Source organism: Phallusia mammillata, chromosome 2 (assembly GCF_965637545.1).
Source record: "Phallusia mammillata chromosome 2, kaPhaMamm4.hap1.1, whole genome shotgun sequence".
In the NCBI taxonomy this organism is placed as follows: Eukaryota; Metazoa; Chordata; class Ascidiacea; order Phlebobranchia; family Ascidiidae; genus Phallusia; species Phallusia mammillata.
Window position 1 is genome coordinate 29,408,875 of NC_137253.1, and position 20,745 is coordinate 29,429,619.

The following is a 20,745-nucleotide window of genomic DNA, read 5'->3' on the forward strand; positions in this document are numbered from 1 at the left end:
ATTAACTCTCAAAACATTTTCATGATTTTACGAAAAATCGGACATTTTATCCTCGGTTTTAGGATTAATACCAGAGAATATTGAGTTTGAATCCATACAAGGTTCAAAGTCACCTACGTGAAGCAAAAGCTTCTTGGTCCTATTTCTGGCAAAAAGCGGGTTTAAGTCCAGGGACAACGGTCTCGGCAACAACGACGTTGATCCGACGAAATCAACGATCCAATTCGGACTATTTCGAATCCAAAATACCCGAATTCGACCCAGTTACCGCGAAAAGGTGAATATTGATGAGAATTTGCATTATTCAAGGAGCCAAATCGACTTTATGTCGAACTCAATATTGCATTAAACCACTATTGTGTTGCAAGAAATTGTAAAGGATTGAGACATAAATTGGAGTGAATTGAAAGATCTGTCTGTCGGTCTGCGAGTCTGCAATTTCTTGTCTTTAATGAAAGTAAAAAAAGATTTGCAGCAATTTGTTTTGTGTCAGAAGCTCCATTAAAAATCACGGCAAAAATTTTGAACCCAGCGACAAACGCAGTTTTGGTGTAACTTTTAAGTCTCTAATAAACGTTATTGGCATAAAAGTATGACCGCTAAAATATCACTCAAAAAAGAAAATAAGTTATATATCAAGAGGGGCGAGGGTCTAATATACCGGTGCGTTTTTGCTTTTCTCACAAGAATATATGATTATTTTTTTTATTTACTTTTTTAACGACGGTTGGATAAAAGTTATATGTAGCCTACCCGTTTTTTTGCAACGATAAAGCATTGGAACGGTTAGGCCTTTAATTCAATTGATTCCATTTGAATAAAGACCTGAAGAATTTAATTGGGAGAAACATATATATTTATACATATATCGCGTAGAGCTGACTGATTGTGCATTGACGCCAAATGCAACAGTTTTATTTTAATCAAAGTTCATAGCTAAACCATTTGTATCGAGAAGTCAATCAACTAAAAAAACAAAGCCATTGACATTAACAGCAATCTTGTGTTTGTCTTGCACTTTACGTGACATTTCTGAATGCGAGGCAAACCATGTCGTATAATCGTGTATGACGTCACAGGAAGTAATACATCTAACTTCTGGGGTGGCGCATTATACGTGTTGTTCGCCATCATTCGGAACGGATGTGCTTTGTGATAAAAGAAACGCTCCGATCGTAATGGTTGTGTGACTTCAAAGGAAAACTTAAAAATTTGTTTTAAAACAAATAGTACGAAATAATAAATCAAAACTACATTTGAAATAATTTAAAGTTGGGTAATTTAAAGTTATGCGTTTGGTTTGGTTTAGTTTCAAACATGGTTTTCGATTTATTTTAAACGCACTTTCGGTTCCCCTTTAAAGAGCGTTTCGGGGCTGAAGCAGCGTTGCTCATAACGGATGTTTACGAAAAAATCCCTTAATCATAGAAAGTTTTGCTTCACTTATTTGGTTTAGAACTCGGGCAATGTGTTAAAGTTTTAATTGAAGTTGATTTAAACATAAAAACTTTGTTACAGATTTTGAAAAAGTGGCGCTTTGCAAAATGTTTCGTGTTTTGAATTTATCTTTGGCATAGCTGCAATTATTTGAGTTTGGTTCGCTTACAGCTGATGCGTAAGTACCCGGTTCAGACAATTTCGGTGCCGCAAATTACAATTTTTTTTCTACCCTTCAAGTGAAAGTACTCGTGTGTTCGCAATTGTTAAGAAACTTTGTGATTTAAGAAAAGTAACGAAGAAATGTCAAAGGCTGTGCGATTGACTCAAATATAATAGTTGCCGAAACAATTTCTGTCAAAAAGAAAATTCGGAATCTATATATTTTTACTTTTAGGATCCATTATAAATGCATTGCAACATAGAGTTGTATGGTTTTATTTTTGCTTAAACCCAATTTTTTGTATTTTAAGCCCGAAGTAAAGATTTGGCGAAGTAAGATAAGGACACAAACATGGCCGAGTTTGAACCAGGTCCGAATTAACCCGATTTAACTAAAACTCGCCAAACCTGAACCTGACCTAAAAACCCGGCTCGAATTACAATTCTGGATTGTATTTTTACAAAATTGTAAAAAAAAAACTACATAACTCGCATCAGGAGATAAGTTTTTGAAATTTTCTCCCTTTTACACTTAACAGGTTTCGCCCTCTTAACCAAGCATTCGACGAAATCTATGTAACAGGACCAGGATTGCTTAATCAACGTTATCGTATTCCGCGAACAGCACGCCTTTGGAGTCGCGTTCCACAGACAACACGACCTTTCGCGTGCCTGTGACCCGTGTACTAATTTCTAGACCAGGTGTACGCCTTTTGTAGTCTTCCAAATTGAACATAAATAATTTTAATCGATGGTAATAAGGTAAAAGCCTCCTGGTTTCTGAATCATAGGTATATAAGGTTACGGAAAAAAAACATCTGTTTTGTGGACTTTGTTTTTGGTTATGATGTTGGGTTACAGCACATGTAGTGGAAATACGAGATTGTTTTAGTTTGCTTATGGAGTGTTTACGCCCCCAAAGAAATGTTTTTGATCTGAAATTTTGATACTCTAAACCAGTGGTTCCCAAACTATGCGCCGCGGCGCACTTGTGTGCCGCGAGATGTAATTAGGTGTGCCGCAAAAAATATAGAAATTAAAATCAATCAAGTAGAGTAGTAGTACCAGGTGCTTAGACCACTAGGCCAACATGCTCCACGTCTCTGAGATGCTATTTAACTATGAGAGTGACCTGTATAGCGGCTTTATGACCTCATAGTTTGTGCCTTTGTCAGCTAAAAAATTTATTCAAATGTTCGAAGTGCGCCAAATAATTTTTGTTTTTTTCTAAAATGCGCCTTAAAAGAAAAAAGTTTGGGAACCACTGCTCTAAACAAAGAGTCGTTTTCGAACTGAGCAAAAAAATCGGAATGTAGGTTTTAATTTGAGTTAAGTCATAAACTTAAGTTATCAGCTTAACTCTGTAGCAAATACCTAGGACTTACGCCTTTTGTTTTGGGGCAATTGTGTCTTCAGTCAAGTGCAAAATACCCGCTCCATGCCACAGGTTCGCAAAAATTTATGATAGAAAAAAATTGCTTTCGTTATGTTGTCGGTAGATACGCGTGGTAAGCCTTGCAAACCTATTTCTAATTGTTACTTAGAATCGGGTTTATTCAGACGAAAGCGCAAGCATAAATGTTCAAGCCCAGAAAAAAATTGTTGTCTAACGGGCATATTGCTAACTGACATATTTCAGGTGTACTTTTACGACAAAATATTTAATTTTACTAAAAGTTAGTTTGTGTTAACGTTCAGTGGTCAAAACCCATAAGGTAGTTCGTCTCATGATATAGAACAGCAACCATGGCAAAAATTATAGTTTAAATTTGCGGTTCTGTCTTTAGTTGTTGTTTTGACGCGGGGTGTTTGAGGTGGTTACAGTCGATTGCCTTCTCAATTTCAATGACACGTCGCAATGTTTAGGGTCATCGGTTTGAGAGATGACAACACAAGTCAATATCGGCCTTGTGACAATCTGCCAGTTTCGATGAATGTCTATGAAGCAATGTTTGTCATGCGCAGTTATTGCCGCGTTTTGGTCTATGTTGCGTGCCAGCGTTAAGAAAGGGTCTTGGAGCAGACATCTCCTCACAAAGCAAATCGGTAACAGAGGCTTTGGTTTGTAATAAGGCCGGTGTTATGCGTTTGTAGTGCTTGTTTAAGAGCTGACTGGCATGTAATGTTTAAGGTGTAGTGACCTAAAATGAGTAGACCTAACTATAACTCCTCGGTGTTTTAATTATTGGTAGCATATGATATAAATCTAAAAGGATGCCATACAATAGGCACAAAAACAACAGATTTAAAGCAATTACAATGCCAGTGCTCATGTTGAATAGGGCCTACCTATAACAAACCTAGGATGAATATACGAAAGGTTGTCCTCTAACAAGCTAAAGTAATTTCATGCAAGTTTAGTACGAAGCTGAGTAATTATCAGTACCTTATGTGTGCGGCTTTGAACGTTACATAGTAAGTTACAATCAGTGGTTCTCAAACTTTTTTATTGTCGGGGCCAAATGGTATTTTTTAAGTGTGTAGGGAGCCGCAAAAAAACCAAACCTTAAGAAAATCACTAAAGATTATGACTTTAAAAGCTAAAATAGCAATCTTTGGTGGTTTTCTGAGGTCAGGTGCGAGCCGCAGAATAAGTAGTTGGGAGCCGCATGCGGCCCCGAAAACCGAGTTTGAGAACTACTGAGTTACATACATAAACACTAAAATGTAAGATTTAACCAAGATAGATAAGCCGCAAGAGGGAAAGGTCATTTTAATGCAGTATAAGTAAACAGTTTAAAAAGGAAGTTGAGTGAATGGACGGATGTTATACAGCGTGTGATGAAACTAAACTGACCAGTTTACAACAGATAGTAAATGACCGGTATTTCCTATCTGCATTGTATAGACGTAGGTTACATATTCGTGACATGCGTGTACGCACAGCTAACATTTAGAAGTTGGCTTGACGCCGACCCGTTTAAATTTGAAATGCTCTATTTTGTGCAACCGTGTGGTGACTTATGTACCAAAAATGCCTTAACTGTGCGCTGTTTTTGTTGGCACAAATTCTAAAATCTGAAAACACAAGTAATTTTAGTATTATCTCTAATTGACATAAGCACCATGTCAGCATATGGAATTGGGGATGACCAATGTGTACGCTCCATTTTGGACTAAGCCAAAACATTGTAACATATGTTATAATATGTAACGTTTTACATGACTCGCTTTATAAATGCTACGACTTTTTTGAACGTTTGTACTGTTAAGCATAAATATTGCATTATTCTTAAATGCATTGTAACATATGGAACACGGAGAAAACCTTTACATCCCGCATACTTGAATATTTGTGGTAAACTGTGGTGATTGTTGGTTACGGTTTACCACAAACCTTTTCCTTAACCTTGTTTCCTATATTCTATAAATAGAACTACGTTTTCATGACGGCGTGTTCATTGAACTCGTTCTTTATTGAAACTGCGGTTGGGAATTAATAACAATAATGTTGAGATGTTTTATATGTTTTTTGTAGTGTAATACTTAAAATATATACGCTTTTAAAAATTTGAAGAGATTTTTTTAAACTTTCTGCATTGTTTACACAGGGATAATACAATTATTGTCGAGAAACGCGAATATGAAAATAACTGTTACAAATACCATTTTGTACGTTGTACAATGTAGTAATGTGATAATGGGATCTACCACCTATACTGTAGCTGACTTAACCAAATGATGTATCTATATTTTTGCAGTAGAATATTAAGGTAATAAATGTCAATATGAAACGTAAATGTGAGCCTAAATGTTACAAATGCAAGATTTTTTGCAGTGTGATATACTTTTCCAGAAGAAAGGAATTAAATTAAATCTACGGGGTTCACATCTTTTTTGTTGTATAATCCAAAATTATAACCTTTGTTTTATTCGCAGAGGTCAATTTAGTCAATTATTGTTGATAAGAAACATAAATATGAACGCAACTGTTACAAATACAAGCCTTGCATGCGACACAACAGTCAGTCCCTTCTGTGATCAACCGTTGGAGTTGGTTATAGTGGAAGTCGTATATTTAAGCCTCGTGTCCGTGGTCGGCACGGTAGGCAACCTTGTGCTCATATTCTCTATTGTACTACTGAGACGGATTAATAAATATGGAAACATGTTTCTGGTAAACCTCGCATTCGCCGATTTGTTGGTAAGTTTTGTCGTTATTTGTCAGATCTTACTCGTGTGTTTTAATTAGGGTAAAATTTGTGCGGAAAGTTACCAAGAATTTAAGTTCCTTATTCTAAAAGAATTAAGAATGCCAAATCTTTCATTGTACGAGAAAAATTTAAAAGCTTAAAAAATGCAGCACTTTTTGATTATTCTTTAAGTGGTTTTATTTTCGTTTTTGCAGGTTACCGGTTTCGCAATTCCGTCGGTTATCGCAGCAGTGTTTCAAAAAGGAAATATTTTTACCGAAACTAGTTGTCAGGTTGTGGGTTTTCTCGTTACAGTCTTGTGCACCGTTTCGCTCAGCAACTTATTCGCTATTGCCGCAAACAGGTAAGCTATAATACCAGTGTTTCCCTAACTTTTTCAGTGTCAGAATATTTATGCCTCAAAACAATGGCGAACTCACAAAAACCTTTTGCGGACTCTTTCGTGTCCACTCGGGGTTGAAAATACTGGCTTAGAAAATCAGGATTTTCTGCGCGCTAGAAAGATAATGAATCTATGTTTTAATCGGACTGTTTGAACGTTGCGCAAGTTAACAACTATGAACATGTACTCGTGTCTGGGATTAGATTTTCTAGCCTAGCATATATGCTTTGCCGCTTGGGAATGCTTGGGAGCCCGGCTTAATGTGGTATATGCTGCTATTAATGGGCCTGGTGTGATGTGGTTTATGTTAGTTGAGTACATATGTACAATCAATTTTTAAGAGTAAGAAAATGCTAGGCCTTGCTCGATTGTAAAGACAAACACCCAACACGCAATGTTAGAATTAAAACTCGATACAACCCGGGGCTTTGTCACTACAAAAAAGAATGTATAAATACTTGAGTGCATTCGTTGCGCGGGCCACACGCGGTCATAAGTTTCGAAAATATATAGCTTAATACCTACGTTTTAGTTGTGTGTATTACGGCTTTATTTTGACTTTTTCAATCTTTGATTCTTGTTTTGCTCTTGTTGCAAACCGTTAGGCACGTTTAACCATGCAACTATCAATTACCTTCAAGGCTTTAGCGTGGCATGTAAGCATAAAAAGTCGTGTCGAAAAATCTTAATCTAGTTTCATAGCAAGTTTAGATAAACTTATTGCATATTAACTCCCAGTGCCTACACAAAATACAACAAACCCAAAAATGTATCAATATCTACTACCAAAATCTAAGAGTTACCTGTTTTTAGGTATGTTGCTATTGTTCACCATCACCAATATCCGAAGGTCTTCTCAAAAACCCGAATTCGTCTCTTGGTTTTTGCCACGTGGTTTTACGCGGTCCTCCTAACTGTTCCCACTGTCGCTGGATGGAGCGCTGTCGGGTAAGTCGAATTTTTATTTTTACTCGGGGAGCAGTTGAATTCTAAAAAATAGCAAGTAATATATTTTGGTAAAAAATAACAGGGAAAATATAATGCTTGTTGTTCTAAAAAATTGGAAAGTTTGTAAAAAAACAAAAAATGTTTAGTAGGGGGGAGAGCGGGGTAAAATGAGGTGGTGAGGTAAAATGAAGTTGACCGTTTTTAGGCGACCTACTTACGCCACCGTGCGCCGAATCTGTGTTTAGGCGGCCATTTTGAGTATCAATCTTGTCAAAGAAAGATTTTGATTTAGGCGGTTCTTTAAAAAGTTTGGAGCAAAAAAATTAAAAATAGCCTGTTTCTTAAAATGAGTGACATAAGTTTGATCCTTTTTTTCCCAAGACATACACAGTTTAGAAATAAAAATTCTTTATTTTGGACTGGTTAGTGCTGAGACAAAATAATTGGTAATGAATCAAAAAGTTTTCCAGTTACTAATATTTTTTGTGAAAGCTTTTTCTGTTCAGTACAGGCGGGGGGCAAAATGAAGTACCCCACTTCATTTTACCCCACTGTGGTATTGCAATACAACTAACCCATATTTATTGTTTTCGGCTATTACAATGGCAAGCAATGTAGTATTTTTATTGGTATAGCATAGCTGGCTAGCTGCTAAACAGTTGAGAAACAAAGAATTGGTTTAGGATTTGGAAATTGTATTATTTTTTATTTAAATGTAAGCTATTGCAGTTCGTATTTTTATTAGACAACCACCATGGCAAGAATATATAAAAGAAAAACTAATAGGCAAAACTGGTCCAAGCAAGCCATGCAATCAGCAGTATTAGAGGTGACAAACAAACATATGAGCTACAGAGAAGCATCAGAAAGTTTCCATATTCCAAAAAGTACACTTGAAAGAAGGGTGTCATGGTTCCGAAAAAGCCAGACATTAAATACAGCATGCAGGAAAGGTATGACTGTAACAGATCATGATATTTAGATCTAGACATACTATCCCAGATTTTTCAGTATATCAGCTGCATTTACCGATTAATGTTAGGTTACTTTTCACTGTCACTGTGTTTTTTAAATGTTACCAATACTAAAATTTTGCAGAACTTGGAAGATACAGACCAATTTTTTCTGTTGTACAAGAAAAGCAATTGGTTAAATATGTCAAAATTTTGGAAGCATCACTGTTTGGTCTTACTCCAAAAGAACTTCGTGGACTAGCATTTCAAGTTGCTAAAAGAAACAACATAGAAAACAAATTTAATCAAAACACTGGCTTAGCCGGCAAAGATTGGCTTCGAGGATTTTTAAAAAGACACCAAAGCCTCTCTGTTCGTAAACCTGAAGCTACATCTGCTGCTCGTGCTGCTGGTTTCAACAAAGTAGTTGTGGGCAAATTTTTTGCATTGTTAGTTAAAGTTATTGAAGAAAATCAGTTAACGGCTGGTTCAATTTATAATTGTGATGAAACAGGTGTAACAAGCGTACCAAAGTCCCTATCCAAAATAATTTCAATTAAAGGTAAACGCCAAGTCGGTACATTAACATCAGCAGAAAGAGGCCAAACCATTACCTTGGAATTATGCATGTGCGCAGATGGAAAGTACATGCCACCCATGTTTATATTCCCCAGAAAGCGGATGAAACCAGAGCTTATGGATGGTGCAATGTCTGGGGCATGGGCAACATGCCACCCCTCAGGATGGATGCAGTCAGATCTATTTGTTGAATGGATGAAAAAATTTATTATATTTAGTCATGCTTCACTGAACTCTAAAGTTTTGTTATTACTTGATGGTCATTCCACACATACGATGAACATTGACGTTATTGATTTGGCTAAGAACAATGGAGTCATAATGCTTTGTTTTCCACCGCATTGCACTCATCGGCTGCAGCCTCTTGATGTGAGCTTTATGAAGCCACTGAGCACTTATTATGCTCAAATGGTCAAACAGTGGTTAAGAAGCAATCCGGGTAGAGTAGTATCTGCTTTTCAAATAGCAAAGCTGGTCAGTGAGGCATTTTTGCAAGCAGCAACTATGCGTACTGCTATTAATGGATTCAAAACAACCGGTATTTGGCCAGTAAATGAAAATGTCTTCGATGAGGCAGATTATGCCCCCTCGACAACCACTGATATTATCCCATCTACGATAACCACTCCTTCAGTCACAACACCTCTAGAAGATCTGCCTTCAAATAACCTAGTGCTAAATGCTGAGCCAAACATGGACAATGCGGCCAGTATCACTGATACTACATCAAATCTTGATTTGTCATTTGCCCAATCTATTTGTGATGTGATGCCAATTCCAAAAGTCAAACAAACAACTATTAGAAAAAAAAGAAAGAGAGGTTCAACAAGTATTTTAACTAGCTCCCCTTACCTGTCAAAGCTGAAGTTACAAACACCAAACAAAGAAAAACAACCTAAAAAAGGAAAACACTGCAAGAAGTCTTTGAAGTATAAAAAAGCTGCAAACAATGTGAAAGTTGATCAGGAAGAAGATGCAGCCTGCTTATTTTGTGAGGAATTATATTCCACTTCTACAGAAGGATGGATTTGTTGCTGTATCTGTCATAGGTGGGCACATTACTCGTGTGCTGGAGTTGATGAGTGTGAAAGGTGTATTCGCTATATTTGCGATTTATGTCAGTGATTAGGCCTGTTACTGAAAAAAAGTGTTCATTGGTTGGATTTGTTGTTGTTTTTCGCAAATACTTTGTTTTTAAATGCAAAAAACAATTTGTTGCTATTTTGTGTGTTTTGTTCTTTTTCGTTTTAGTGCAGTTTGACAAAACCTCATTTTACCCCACCCATGGGGCAAAATGGGAAAAAATGGACCCTTGGGAAATTTAAAATAACTTGTTGTTTGTAAAGTAAAGCTTGGCTATTTGGGTTGGTTTCTGTAGGAGATAGATTAAACTACCTGTCAGGTAAGTTTGGGTTCAATATTACCAGTGTTAACGAAGCTACGACGGTTTCCGCTTAAGTGTCCCATTATACCCCGCTTTCCCCTAAATAAGAATTTTGAAAAAAATAAACTAATTTGCAAACTTTGCAAAAATAAAAACTAAGCTTTAATAATTGTACTTTATTATGGTTTCCTAAGCGTGTCAATAGAAGTTTGTCAAATAAATCACCTACAGTCCTACACAACATAAAGGTTAAATCTCCTATAGTCGTTCATTCAAAACCGAAACAAAATTAATGTAAGGATTTTATGAACTCCAGCTGAACCCAACTTATTGCATAAGAACCGAAAGTCCTGAATTTTCCATACTACTGCATAATTTAGTCCTTCCCCAATTTTTACAAATTTTTCCAAACGTTATCAAGTGATACGTCGTTTTAACGCACATACATTAACATTGCGTCATACGACATCTGCTAACATTCGAAAGTAATTCAAGCAAAGTAATCGAATTCCCAGAAAACTAAAGTAATTTATTTAGTGAAGGACAGTAAAAACAGCCGGTTTAAAAAATATGTTTTCGAATATATCGGACAAGCACTATGCATACAACCACCTTTAACAACTGGTGCATGAAGTAGATTGATAGACACATACAAGATAAACCATTGCAGTCGTAGTCATAAATAATATATATGCCAGACATGCTGCACACACTAGCAAGGTTACATAAGTCAACAAAACCCATGACATTGCAACTGCGCCCATAATATTAGAAACTTACAGCATTTATTGTTTATCTCGTCTTTACCACTGGAATAAATTCAGTTTGGCCGCGCGGTTTTTCTTAGATTAGCACACTCAAGGTCAAATAATATTTGTGTGCTCTCCGAATAGGGCTTGGTTTTTTATTACAATATCATTGAAGGCTTAGGCCTATACGTACACTGCAGTTGCGTTAACGGCGCGTTCCACCGTTGGGGGTCCCCATTCAGCGTTACGCAAGATGTTTCCAGTTTGGATACTATTTTTGTGCCACTTTGCCGCTATATACAGACAACACAGTCGTAACAGACAAGCTAAAGCAACCCACTCATAAAAAATGTTATAACTGCTATTTAACGGTTCCAATTTAAAAAAAATACACATAATATTGGATTAGAACCCGTAGCCTTTCAAACCAGTGTTGTCGGCCGAATCTGTTTTTAACTAAGCAGCCCGTCTTAGGTCTGAATGTTGGTAACCATTGCGGCACAAATGAGTGTAAAGTCAAGCCCAAATCAAGCCAGTTTGTCCAAACTTGACCCTGAACCCGAATATCCCGGCCCGACTTACAACTCCGTTGCAAAAACACAATTAGATAACCATTGATCGGCTTAGCAGGCAAGGTGTTATATCCCACAAATGATTAGGCAAGTTATATAATTGCTTTTCAGGTACGACAGGAAAATGCAAGTGTGTACATGGTCGGATGAAGTGTCAATCTCCTATTCAATATTCGCCGTTTTCTTCGCAATATTTGTTCCCCTCTGCGGCCTGATCGTCTGCTATGTTAAACTTTACAAGTAAGTACGGCTGTGTGTATGTTAACAACAAATACGTGACTATGTCAGGTTTTAAAGCATAAAATTCGTCCAAAAAGACGAATGAAATTGCACTAAAAATCAATTTTGTACAATAAACATAGCTAAACGGTAAATAGGAGTTTATTGTCAATTTACAGATGTTTTTGTCAACATGTTTAGTGTTTGATTGCTAAGACTTCGTTTCTACTCTAATTCTACAAACTAAAAAAATTATATGTTCTATAATGTTTATAGTCAGCTGGTTACCAATAGAAGGTTAGGCAATGGTAATTTTTTATCACCTGAATAAAAGCTATAACACTTGTGCGTTGGAATAAGAATTACAAAAGTGTCAAAGATGATTATAACTGGATAGCTCTAAACCAAGTATTCACCGAGCATGCAGTCTTAAATGAGTCCGTGAAATTTTACGGGATGCCGCAGCCGCCTTACGAAACACAAAAATGTTTTTCATTTGTTTTCTGTTTTATGAACATAAATGTTTCGTGAGGATGCAAAAAAATATGCTGGGGCAAAACATAGCCTGGTGAATTGTAAGGTTAAAAAGCACCGCTTAACCAACTGTTAACAGTAATTAAATCATCGGCCTTGTATAACACGCAGTTTCCAAAATCGAGATTGTATTATAAACACATTTTTCAAATGCAAAGCGCACAAAATTCACGCCACCGTGACCAACCGAAAATGCTATTTCCGATACCGGTAAACCACAAAGTGTAGTGGCACTTGAGCGTTTTGTTGCTACAACAACACCGGTCGACATGATGAGACGTATTCATCTGGGTCGTTTAGTTTTTTAGGCCAAGCCGTAAGTTAAGTGAGCTTAAAACATCACGTGTTTTGGGTGTTACAAACGCAGGTGTTACATCTGTTGTAAGTTGCGCAACAACTAGCGTTTGTAAAAAGGAGTTCCCTTTTTTGTAGAAGTAAGGCAAACATGTGTTCATTACTGGGGCCAGCCCCTACAAATTACTTTACGCCAGGTCTGTTAGACATCACACCAATACTGTAAGTTGCACTCCCGAAAAATCTACCTGGGATGGGATTCGAACTCACAGCAGAAGCCTTTCCGGGACTTACAACCCCAACTGAACCACACAGGCTTGGTGATAATCCCGCCTAAAGTCAAATCACAAGCAATTACTTTTCCTGACAAATATATGTTTTTTTTGTGTGTTCAGCACTGCAAGAGAACAGGGCAAATGGGTTCGAGATATCAGCAAGACGGCGGGCAACATGAACCAGTATCAAAAATCAGTACAACGTGATATAAACCTTCTCAAAACCCTCTTCATTACGACTGTGGTGTTTCTTGTGTCCTGGACACCCTATGGAATTATGAGTATAGTTTTCGGGCCGAATTCAAATCCAGTAGCAGATAAGGTACATTTTTTCTAAATTACTTCTTTCGACATTTCGACAACTCGTTGACAAATCATGTTTAACAAATATATAACAAGGCACATTTTTTTCTAATTTACTTCTCATCAGATACAATTTAAAATTGATCCCTAAATTTTGACAACTCTTTGATAAACTATACTTAACATAACTATATTGGCTGTTTTTTGTTGACTTTTCAAAACTGTGACTTCCGTTTGGTTATTACAAATGACACTAAGTCTTAAGATTTATGTTTCAAATTTGCGCATATTTGTTACAGGTTTGTGGTTACCTCGCTTTGACCAATTCCTGCATGAACTTCATCATATACGGAGTGACCAACCCCGTATACAGACAAGGATACATGGCGTTCTTATCCAGGATTGTGTGCTGTTCTGGTTTAAAGAAAAGGTAAAAGAAGTTTGGCTTTTATGGTATTGGGCTTTTAAAGCATTAGTTTGGCGTGCAATACGGTTGGCACCTTTCATTGTGTGTGTGCCACTTTAATTGTGGTGTTTTAATAAAAGTTTGCAAGTTTAACTTCCGCAATGAAGTTACTGAGTGATGACAACGTAAAATTAGTACCTAATTAAAAAACGAGGATCATAAATACTCCAAAATAGAGAAACGTTCAACCAAAAAATGTCATTAGGTGGACTTACCCACAGGCTGGTTTGTTGGGGCGTAATTTACCAAAAAATATTTGTTGGGTGACACCACAAACAAACCTAAATTCCTCCTTGACAAAAATCCAACAGTTTTTGGTACTGTTGACCCATTTTTTTTAGTGTATGGCTACAGCAACCGACGGTGTGCTTATCATCAAAAACGATTGCTAATTGTTCAGCGGTTGACAATTAGTTGCCGCTAAAATCACTTTTTTTGTGGTAAATTGTTACAGAAAAAGCTATTACCCGTAGCGTCAGTTTTGATAAGAACTGGTGATTTCAAAAACATACTTCAACAGGATAAACAATATTCATCAGTGCACGACCGGACCACGAAAACGTATATTTTGAGGTTTTCTATTTAAAGACAGACAATAACCAGATACTTGCTTCAAAAAGTTTCGGCAATTACGATTGGATACGGATAGTAAAGATTGGAACTCATTCGAGGCTTAATTTTTCTACACGCACTAACCTAAAAATACCAGTTCAAGTATATTATATGTTATGCTGCATGCGATTAGCATTCTAACTCGAAATTTCGTGCTTTTATTAGATTGAACCATGGTTTGTTGACAATAATAGTTAAATTTAGCTAGCTACTTTTCTACATTAGAATGAGTGGGTGGACAAAGCACAAAAAGTTTACCTTTTAAAACTATGCGCAAATACGTTCAACTTCCAAAGCAACACATAATTTAATTGAAAACTGTCTCCATATTGAGGAACTAAGTACACTTTGTTGCTATATTTAGTTAGAAGACTTTCTAATAATATTTTGATACTTTTCGACAGATTGATCAAATCATCAGAAAACAACAGTCTCGGCTCAACGATCAGGAGAAGAAAGGGGCCTGTAAGTACCAACACAAATAACCAATGATGTGAAACTAGTTAGAAACCCACTCTTGTTAACACAGTTTCCGCTATCTTAAACATAATTCGACACATACCGGTCCGTAAGGCGTTTGTTATCGGGCTGCTCATAAAAAAATGCAATATGTAAGATTGGCATAAGAAACACAGTGCAAACGTCATTGACTATTATCACCTCTAAGCATTTGTTAAAGCAAAACAACTCTGTGCCTCCAATACACGGTATTAGTGTCATGATGACTGATGCGTTATATGAGTTTACTTGCACCACACATTGTTTATTTTATTGAACGCAGGTCCGCGATGTCTGACTTCCGGGAATTTGCGCAAAAACGCTTGGCAAACCCGATGTGAAAACCGGCGCAGTAATTGATATATACATTCATTTATCTAATTTTCTAATTTCCATAACCGCGTACTTTAAATAACGATGCAAAAGTAAAGGTCATCTTTTTCCTCGCACTACGGTAGTAAGAGGTATATTATGTCCACATATCGCAGATTCGTGGCAAAAAATAGCCAGTCCATTCTAACATATCATTTACTTTAATAAATATTTTTTCAAAAATCTAAAATCGTTTTTTTACAGTTGGCGGCTGGCAACGGATTGGGTAATTCAAACTCGATGGTCCCTTCAATACAGGTGGGGTTATACTTGATACTATTTCATAATAAGGCTGTGAATACCAGGATTTGTATTATCTCAAATATCCAACTAAATTTGACAACCACTTATTAGTGTCAAATTCCAGAAATACTGAAGTTGCAAACTTATATAAGTTATATATATGTTGGTCAAGTGGTCAATTAAAATTAGATTACATTTGTGCGACTGTATAGGAAGCACAGAAAACAAAAAAATAGTGATTGATCTTTACCTTGTATTGTTAATCTTAAATTTTCGAATCCTGTTCACATTTTCGCATGTTACAAATTACAGAGAAAAAGAAAACAGGTATTTCGGTGTAGTGGCTAACAAATGCATGGAAACCTAATAACTGTCAACGTACAGCTTCCACGTTTGTGTTTTTGTGTTGTCTGTGGTGTGGTTCGTGCATTAAAGCTAGGAAGTTGCAAAAAAACTCTTATATACCGTCGAAATGTGATTTCTTCTCAACAGAAGATGTTTAGTAGGCGAATTAAATTTTTGCCCTATTTCGGGCTACAGTAAAATGCATGCCTCAAAGTAAAAAAAACACACGATGATAGATTTGCCAACATAGTGACGTCATTGCCCAAATTGTGACGTCATTAATTCTCTAAAACAACTGTTTTCAGGAAACAACACGCTTCACCCCAGTGATTACGCGAAAGCATGCGGAAATAGAGAGCAATTTGGTGGCCAAGGCGAAAGAATAACTGCCACGTGACCATGCAAGTTAAACGCAAAGGATGACGTCATTGGTGTAGCCAGAATCACGTGCCTGGCAGTGAGAGGAGCTCTTAATCTACCGCAACGTCCTATGTTTTGGAGATGCCCGCTGTAGTTGCGGAATGTTTGAAGTCTTGTTACCACCAATTGTGTTTCAAATAACTTTTTTATTTTATATGCGAAGAATTATGCGAAGAAGCCTTTTAAACAGTAACTCGTACCTTAGTGAATAAAAAAATAGACCACAATGTACAGGTTACCACGTTTTGTGTTTTTTAGCATTGAAATGGCCCTATTATGTAGATTACCATAAATGTGTTACTTACAATTTTTCACAATGTAACACTTGCCAAACATAGTATTTCAAATATTCGTGTTGGTCGAAAACATTTTGTTTCCACAATTTACGTGTTGAGGGCTTAACACTGATGCACAGGTTTGGCCTGGTGAAAGCACTATAACTTGGTTAATAGAAGCATTATAAAAACAGGCGGTTTAAAGTTTTGATGTTAAGACAGAGCGGCCTTTTACTTTGTTGATATAGTTCTAGATATTGTCAAGTTTGGTGTCGTTTTATTTTGTTGCAGTTCCTAGTGTTCTTTTTGTTGTTGAATTTCTTTTTGTTAATATCTTTTTGCACACACTGTCTCTTTGAATTTAATTGTCATTGCTTTCGATGTTTATTCCGTTTTATGCGCGTTCCATTACCAGGTTATATCAAGTTTAAACTGTTAATGAAAATATAACTCTAATTGTAAGTTAATAGGATTAGGTATTTGGCGTCGGACTCTGGTTACACGTTTTCTTTTTTCACGGGGTTCGAACTAGTGATGCACTGAACCAGCCTAAAAAGATTCGGGCCGAAACCGAATATTCGGCTTTGGGACCCTCCTGGAATTTCGGCCGAATCAGGCCGAACCTAAAATCCCGTTCTTATGGATGTTTTCAACTGAACCTTGTGTTGTTGATGCAAGTGAATTCAATTATGACAAACCAAGTTCACTTTTACAAAGCTTTACTAAACTTCTAATATTTTGCGGACAACGTGACTCGTACTTTATAGATGCAACATATAGTTATGATAGTTTACGCATTAATTCCATGCAACCAAAAAGTTCGGTTTCGGCCGAATTTTTGGGCCAAAACCGAAACATCGGAAAACAGCGTATTTGGCCGAAATGTTTCGGCCAACCGAAACTTTGGTGCATCACTGGTTCGAACCCAGGACGAATCCTGATGAATTTTTTTATGTCTGTATATGAGTCAGCCATGTTCCTGCCCTAGTCACACGTTTTCGCACTGTGTCAGGCCATTCGTGTGGTGTGAGGGCCACCTGGTGACGCGTTTGAGAAAGGCAACTTCCCGTTAGAGGACAGTAAAGAAGCAATTGGGGATAAACTCCTAGAAAAAGAAGAAAAACACTCGTATCTTTGCTTGCCATTATCTCGGCATACCTATGCGAACAAAAAGTTTACATTGTTTTTTTCGCAATGTTTAGAACATTTTGCACTTGGACCATAATTTTTGTCCTTTTTTAGCTTGTAACGTAAATTTTATAAGGACGACAGACACTTTACAGATTAGTTGGCCCAATGCGACATACATTAATCCATGATTATTGCTTAGCTAAATGTGTCTGGACAAATGCTTCTGAAAAATTTCAAACTAAAATTAGCTCTTATATTAAACCAACGCGAAAACCTCAATCATGCAATAGTTTATGTTGTAAGTTTAAGCTAACATGAAAAAGAAGCCACAAAATACAGCACAAAACCGGTTTGCAAAACGGATTGTGAATCTGATTGGCTGTCTATGTCACGTGTTTCGAGTAGTATTAGTCAAAGTATTGTCACAACGGCGCCACAAAATTAGCTACTGTTGGCACAAAACTTATTCGCTAATGAAAGTCATAATGAAATAGACTTATTAATTGCTCACTACACACAAGGCAAATTAGGTACTTCAACTCGAACGTGATTCACAATAGTAGCACAGGTGACGGCTCTCAAACTTACGAGAAGAAATCCTTAATAAGCCAGCATTGCACTGGCCCTAACCGCTTGTGGACAAGTCATTAATCACTTGACGGCAACGTCAAAATTACTAATATACTGACAGGACAAGGGCACGACCTGTTGGTCAAAATTACAGCCAGTACGACGATGCCACTTGGCTAAACATGATTGGATGATCACATTAGGATCTGCGACCTTTGGTAAACGAGACGAGTTTATGTTGCAATTGGTTTTGTCTTCCCCCCTGTGGGATGTTGGGTCATTCGCTTACGTTAATTGGGGTGCAAAGGGCTTAAAACCGGGTGGTTTAGTGGTTAGAGTATTAGGTGTAGCAACTTAAACCGTTTATGACTCTCGATGACCACCAGCCGCATATATTTAGTACCCAATATTTAGTACCCAAAGAAAGCTCGTTTGTAATATATACCGGGATGCATATATACATATAATTTTTCGGGTTTTATCGATTGGTATATATTTAATTTTTCTTTTGTAATAAAGTAAATTTATGGGCCTAATTTCGTTTCTACAGAATTGTTTGGTAATTTTTTGACAATTTGCTTTCCAAGCGTTTTTACGCGATAAATGCAATAATAGCGGCATAATAGGATTAAACTTTCGCTAAACTAGGAAAAAATTCACAACATTAAAATGTTCAAAGGCAGGGAGTGAGCACATGTTATGCATGAATACACAGTGAGCAAAACACAGCACGTGCATATATCTCAAATCGGAAACAAATTAAACAAACAAATGTATCAATTAAGTGACAATCGGCTCGAAAGCACCAGTGTTTGGACATCCTATCATGACACACCTGTGTCTAGCTGTAGACGGGAATCACCAACCAAGCAAAAGCACGTTCGTTAAAGCGATAAAACATTGCCGGCTCGGGCGACTTTTGAAGGCAAACAACTAATTGATGCGATACGGCAGCTAATACCTCCATTCTTATCGCAGAAACAACAGTCGAACGTGCTTGCGGGACCTCTAGCAGGTGTTGTAGGGATTCAAGTAAGCCGTAATGGATTGCTGGATTTGCCCTAACTCCCCCGCTAAGACTGGTTACATATTGTAACGCAATCAATCGTATTGTGATTACATGCGAAAGTTGAACGCCTTACCGACACTTCAGCGCTTATTTTTCGTAAGAGCACACCAGGAAATTTAGATTAAAAAAAGTTTATGGTGATATTGTGTATGACTGTATGTGTTATGTATATAAACCTAAAATTCTCGCTTGGTATGCAGCGCACAGTTTTTTATAACTTATTTTTACACAATTTAAGAGTGCAGGAATGATATATTTTGAACTTGCGTTTGTAACATTAAATGAAATTTCTAGTTCAAATTCATCTCGAAAAAAAAAAGAAACGTTAGCAGTTTTCCCATTTGTTGTCACAATACACAATTTGAAGTACACACAGCTAATTGACAAAACATTCTCTATTTCCTCGTGCAAAAACGTACCAACACACCGACTTGCTTGTTCCCACACGAACAATCGCCCCATAGTTAGCAGCTGCTGTCGTCATTAATCATCTACAAATCAACGTACACTCTATAGGCACAGGTGGGAGAAGCTATGGCACATTTCTGGTATGTTGTGCTACGTTAACCTTCGATAAACTCGTTGCGGAGATTTAAAACCTTATCACGCGTCGATTATTTTCCATCATTCGGTCAGCGACGCACCATCTGTGTTTACACAATATTTCGCCGAAGTAGTCGGCCAATCACGACAGGCTAAATCATCACATGATTAACTAGCGCCAAAACACGCCTTCCCAAAAAGTCGGTGAGGATGTTTTGTTGGCATTGGAATTATGAATTTGCTTCCAGAGATCAGTAAAATAAATTCTGACCAGATAACCAACAGGACTTTACCAACTTTGGGGGTTGATTATTTTTTTCGTGACAAAAATTTAGCCAAACACTGTTTTTCGTCAAAACTTATTAGGTGTGTGGCTCCCGCAGAAAACTCTGATTAATTCGAGTATCAATTTCAACCTAGATATATTTTAGCCGAATATTAACTTTTTAATGTGAAACTAAAAACAAGTAACGTTTAACTTGCTGTAACGGGTATTTCGTGGTATAATTTGCATTGGTTGAGTGCCGAGAGGACCCCATATCACTTCAAAAGTGCGATCCTTATTTAAAAATTTGTCAAATTTAACCGAGTTTTTGACAGCTCTACTGTTACCCACTTAACTCCAATAAGCAGTAACAAGCCAGTACCGAGTATTCAAAGAGTACACGTATACTCGTACCAACACTTATTTAAACGTAGACTGTTTCGCCTACTACGGGAGCGAGATTCAATTGGTTTCAGACATTATTCTAAACCACAGAATGCTTATTCAGCAAATTTTGAATGACAGATCAACATACGATGTTAATACACAAAACCGGCATAAATTTAACGATGTTTTGAAATGTATCGTTCTAATTGCTCATTATCCACGAACTTATCGCTCTACTCCAGTGATGGTGTCGTAACAAACGATCGATTGTTTCATAACAAGTATATTTGTAGCTCAGTTTGATTTCCTAAGGTTTAGTTTCAAACTTATAAATAACAGTTAAGTTTTGGCGGGAAATGACTTTGATGAGATTTCAAATATTTAAATTTGTTTGTAAACAATGAGGTATGGGTAAAAACTTAGTTGGTTTATAAATTAAATCAGAAAATGGCATACAACAATATGAACTTGACCATTATACGGGACTTGATTGGTTGCTTTAAAATAGATTTTAAAGTAGTTTAAAATTACATAACAGTTTGAAATTTTTACTTTTATGTTTTTTAAAATTCTTATGTTTTTTTTTCCATGTGTAAACTGTTGA

General features: G+C 36.8%; 2 protein-coding genes across 3 annotated transcripts; both read left to right on the plus strand.

Annotated features, from left to right (window-relative positions):
* The first annotated feature begins 5,463 nt into the window (after positions 1-5,463).
* LOC145213744 (melatonin receptor type 1B-B-like) lies at positions 5,464-16,132 on the plus strand. Of its 2 annotated transcripts, XM_080082131.1 has the most exons (10): positions 5,464-5,743; positions 5,948-6,096; positions 6,949-7,083; positions 11,432-11,560; positions 12,763-12,964; positions 13,245-13,375; positions 14,428-14,488; positions 15,098-15,151; positions 15,449-15,463; positions 15,787-16,132. In XM_080082131.1, the coding sequence occupies exons 1-10, from the start codon at positions 5,519-5,521 to the stop codon at positions 15,865-15,867; spliced, it is 1,182 nt and encodes a 393-aa protein (XP_079938257.1). In that variant the 5' UTR covers positions 5,464-5,518; the 3' UTR covers positions 15,868-16,132. The 2 variants fall into 2 exon arrangements, with proteins under 2 accessions (XP_079938257.1, XP_079938258.1); XM_080082132.1 differs by lacking the exon at positions 15,449-15,463.
* Positions 8,081-9,965, plus strand: LOC145213745 (uncharacterized). Its single transcript, XM_080082133.1, has one exon. It carries the CDS (start codon positions 8,664-8,666, stop codon positions 9,738-9,740), a length of 1,077 nt encoding a protein of 358 aa, XP_079938259.1. The 5' UTR covers positions 8,081-8,663; the 3' UTR covers positions 9,741-9,965.
* Positions 16,133-20,745: the final 4,613 nt, after the last annotated feature.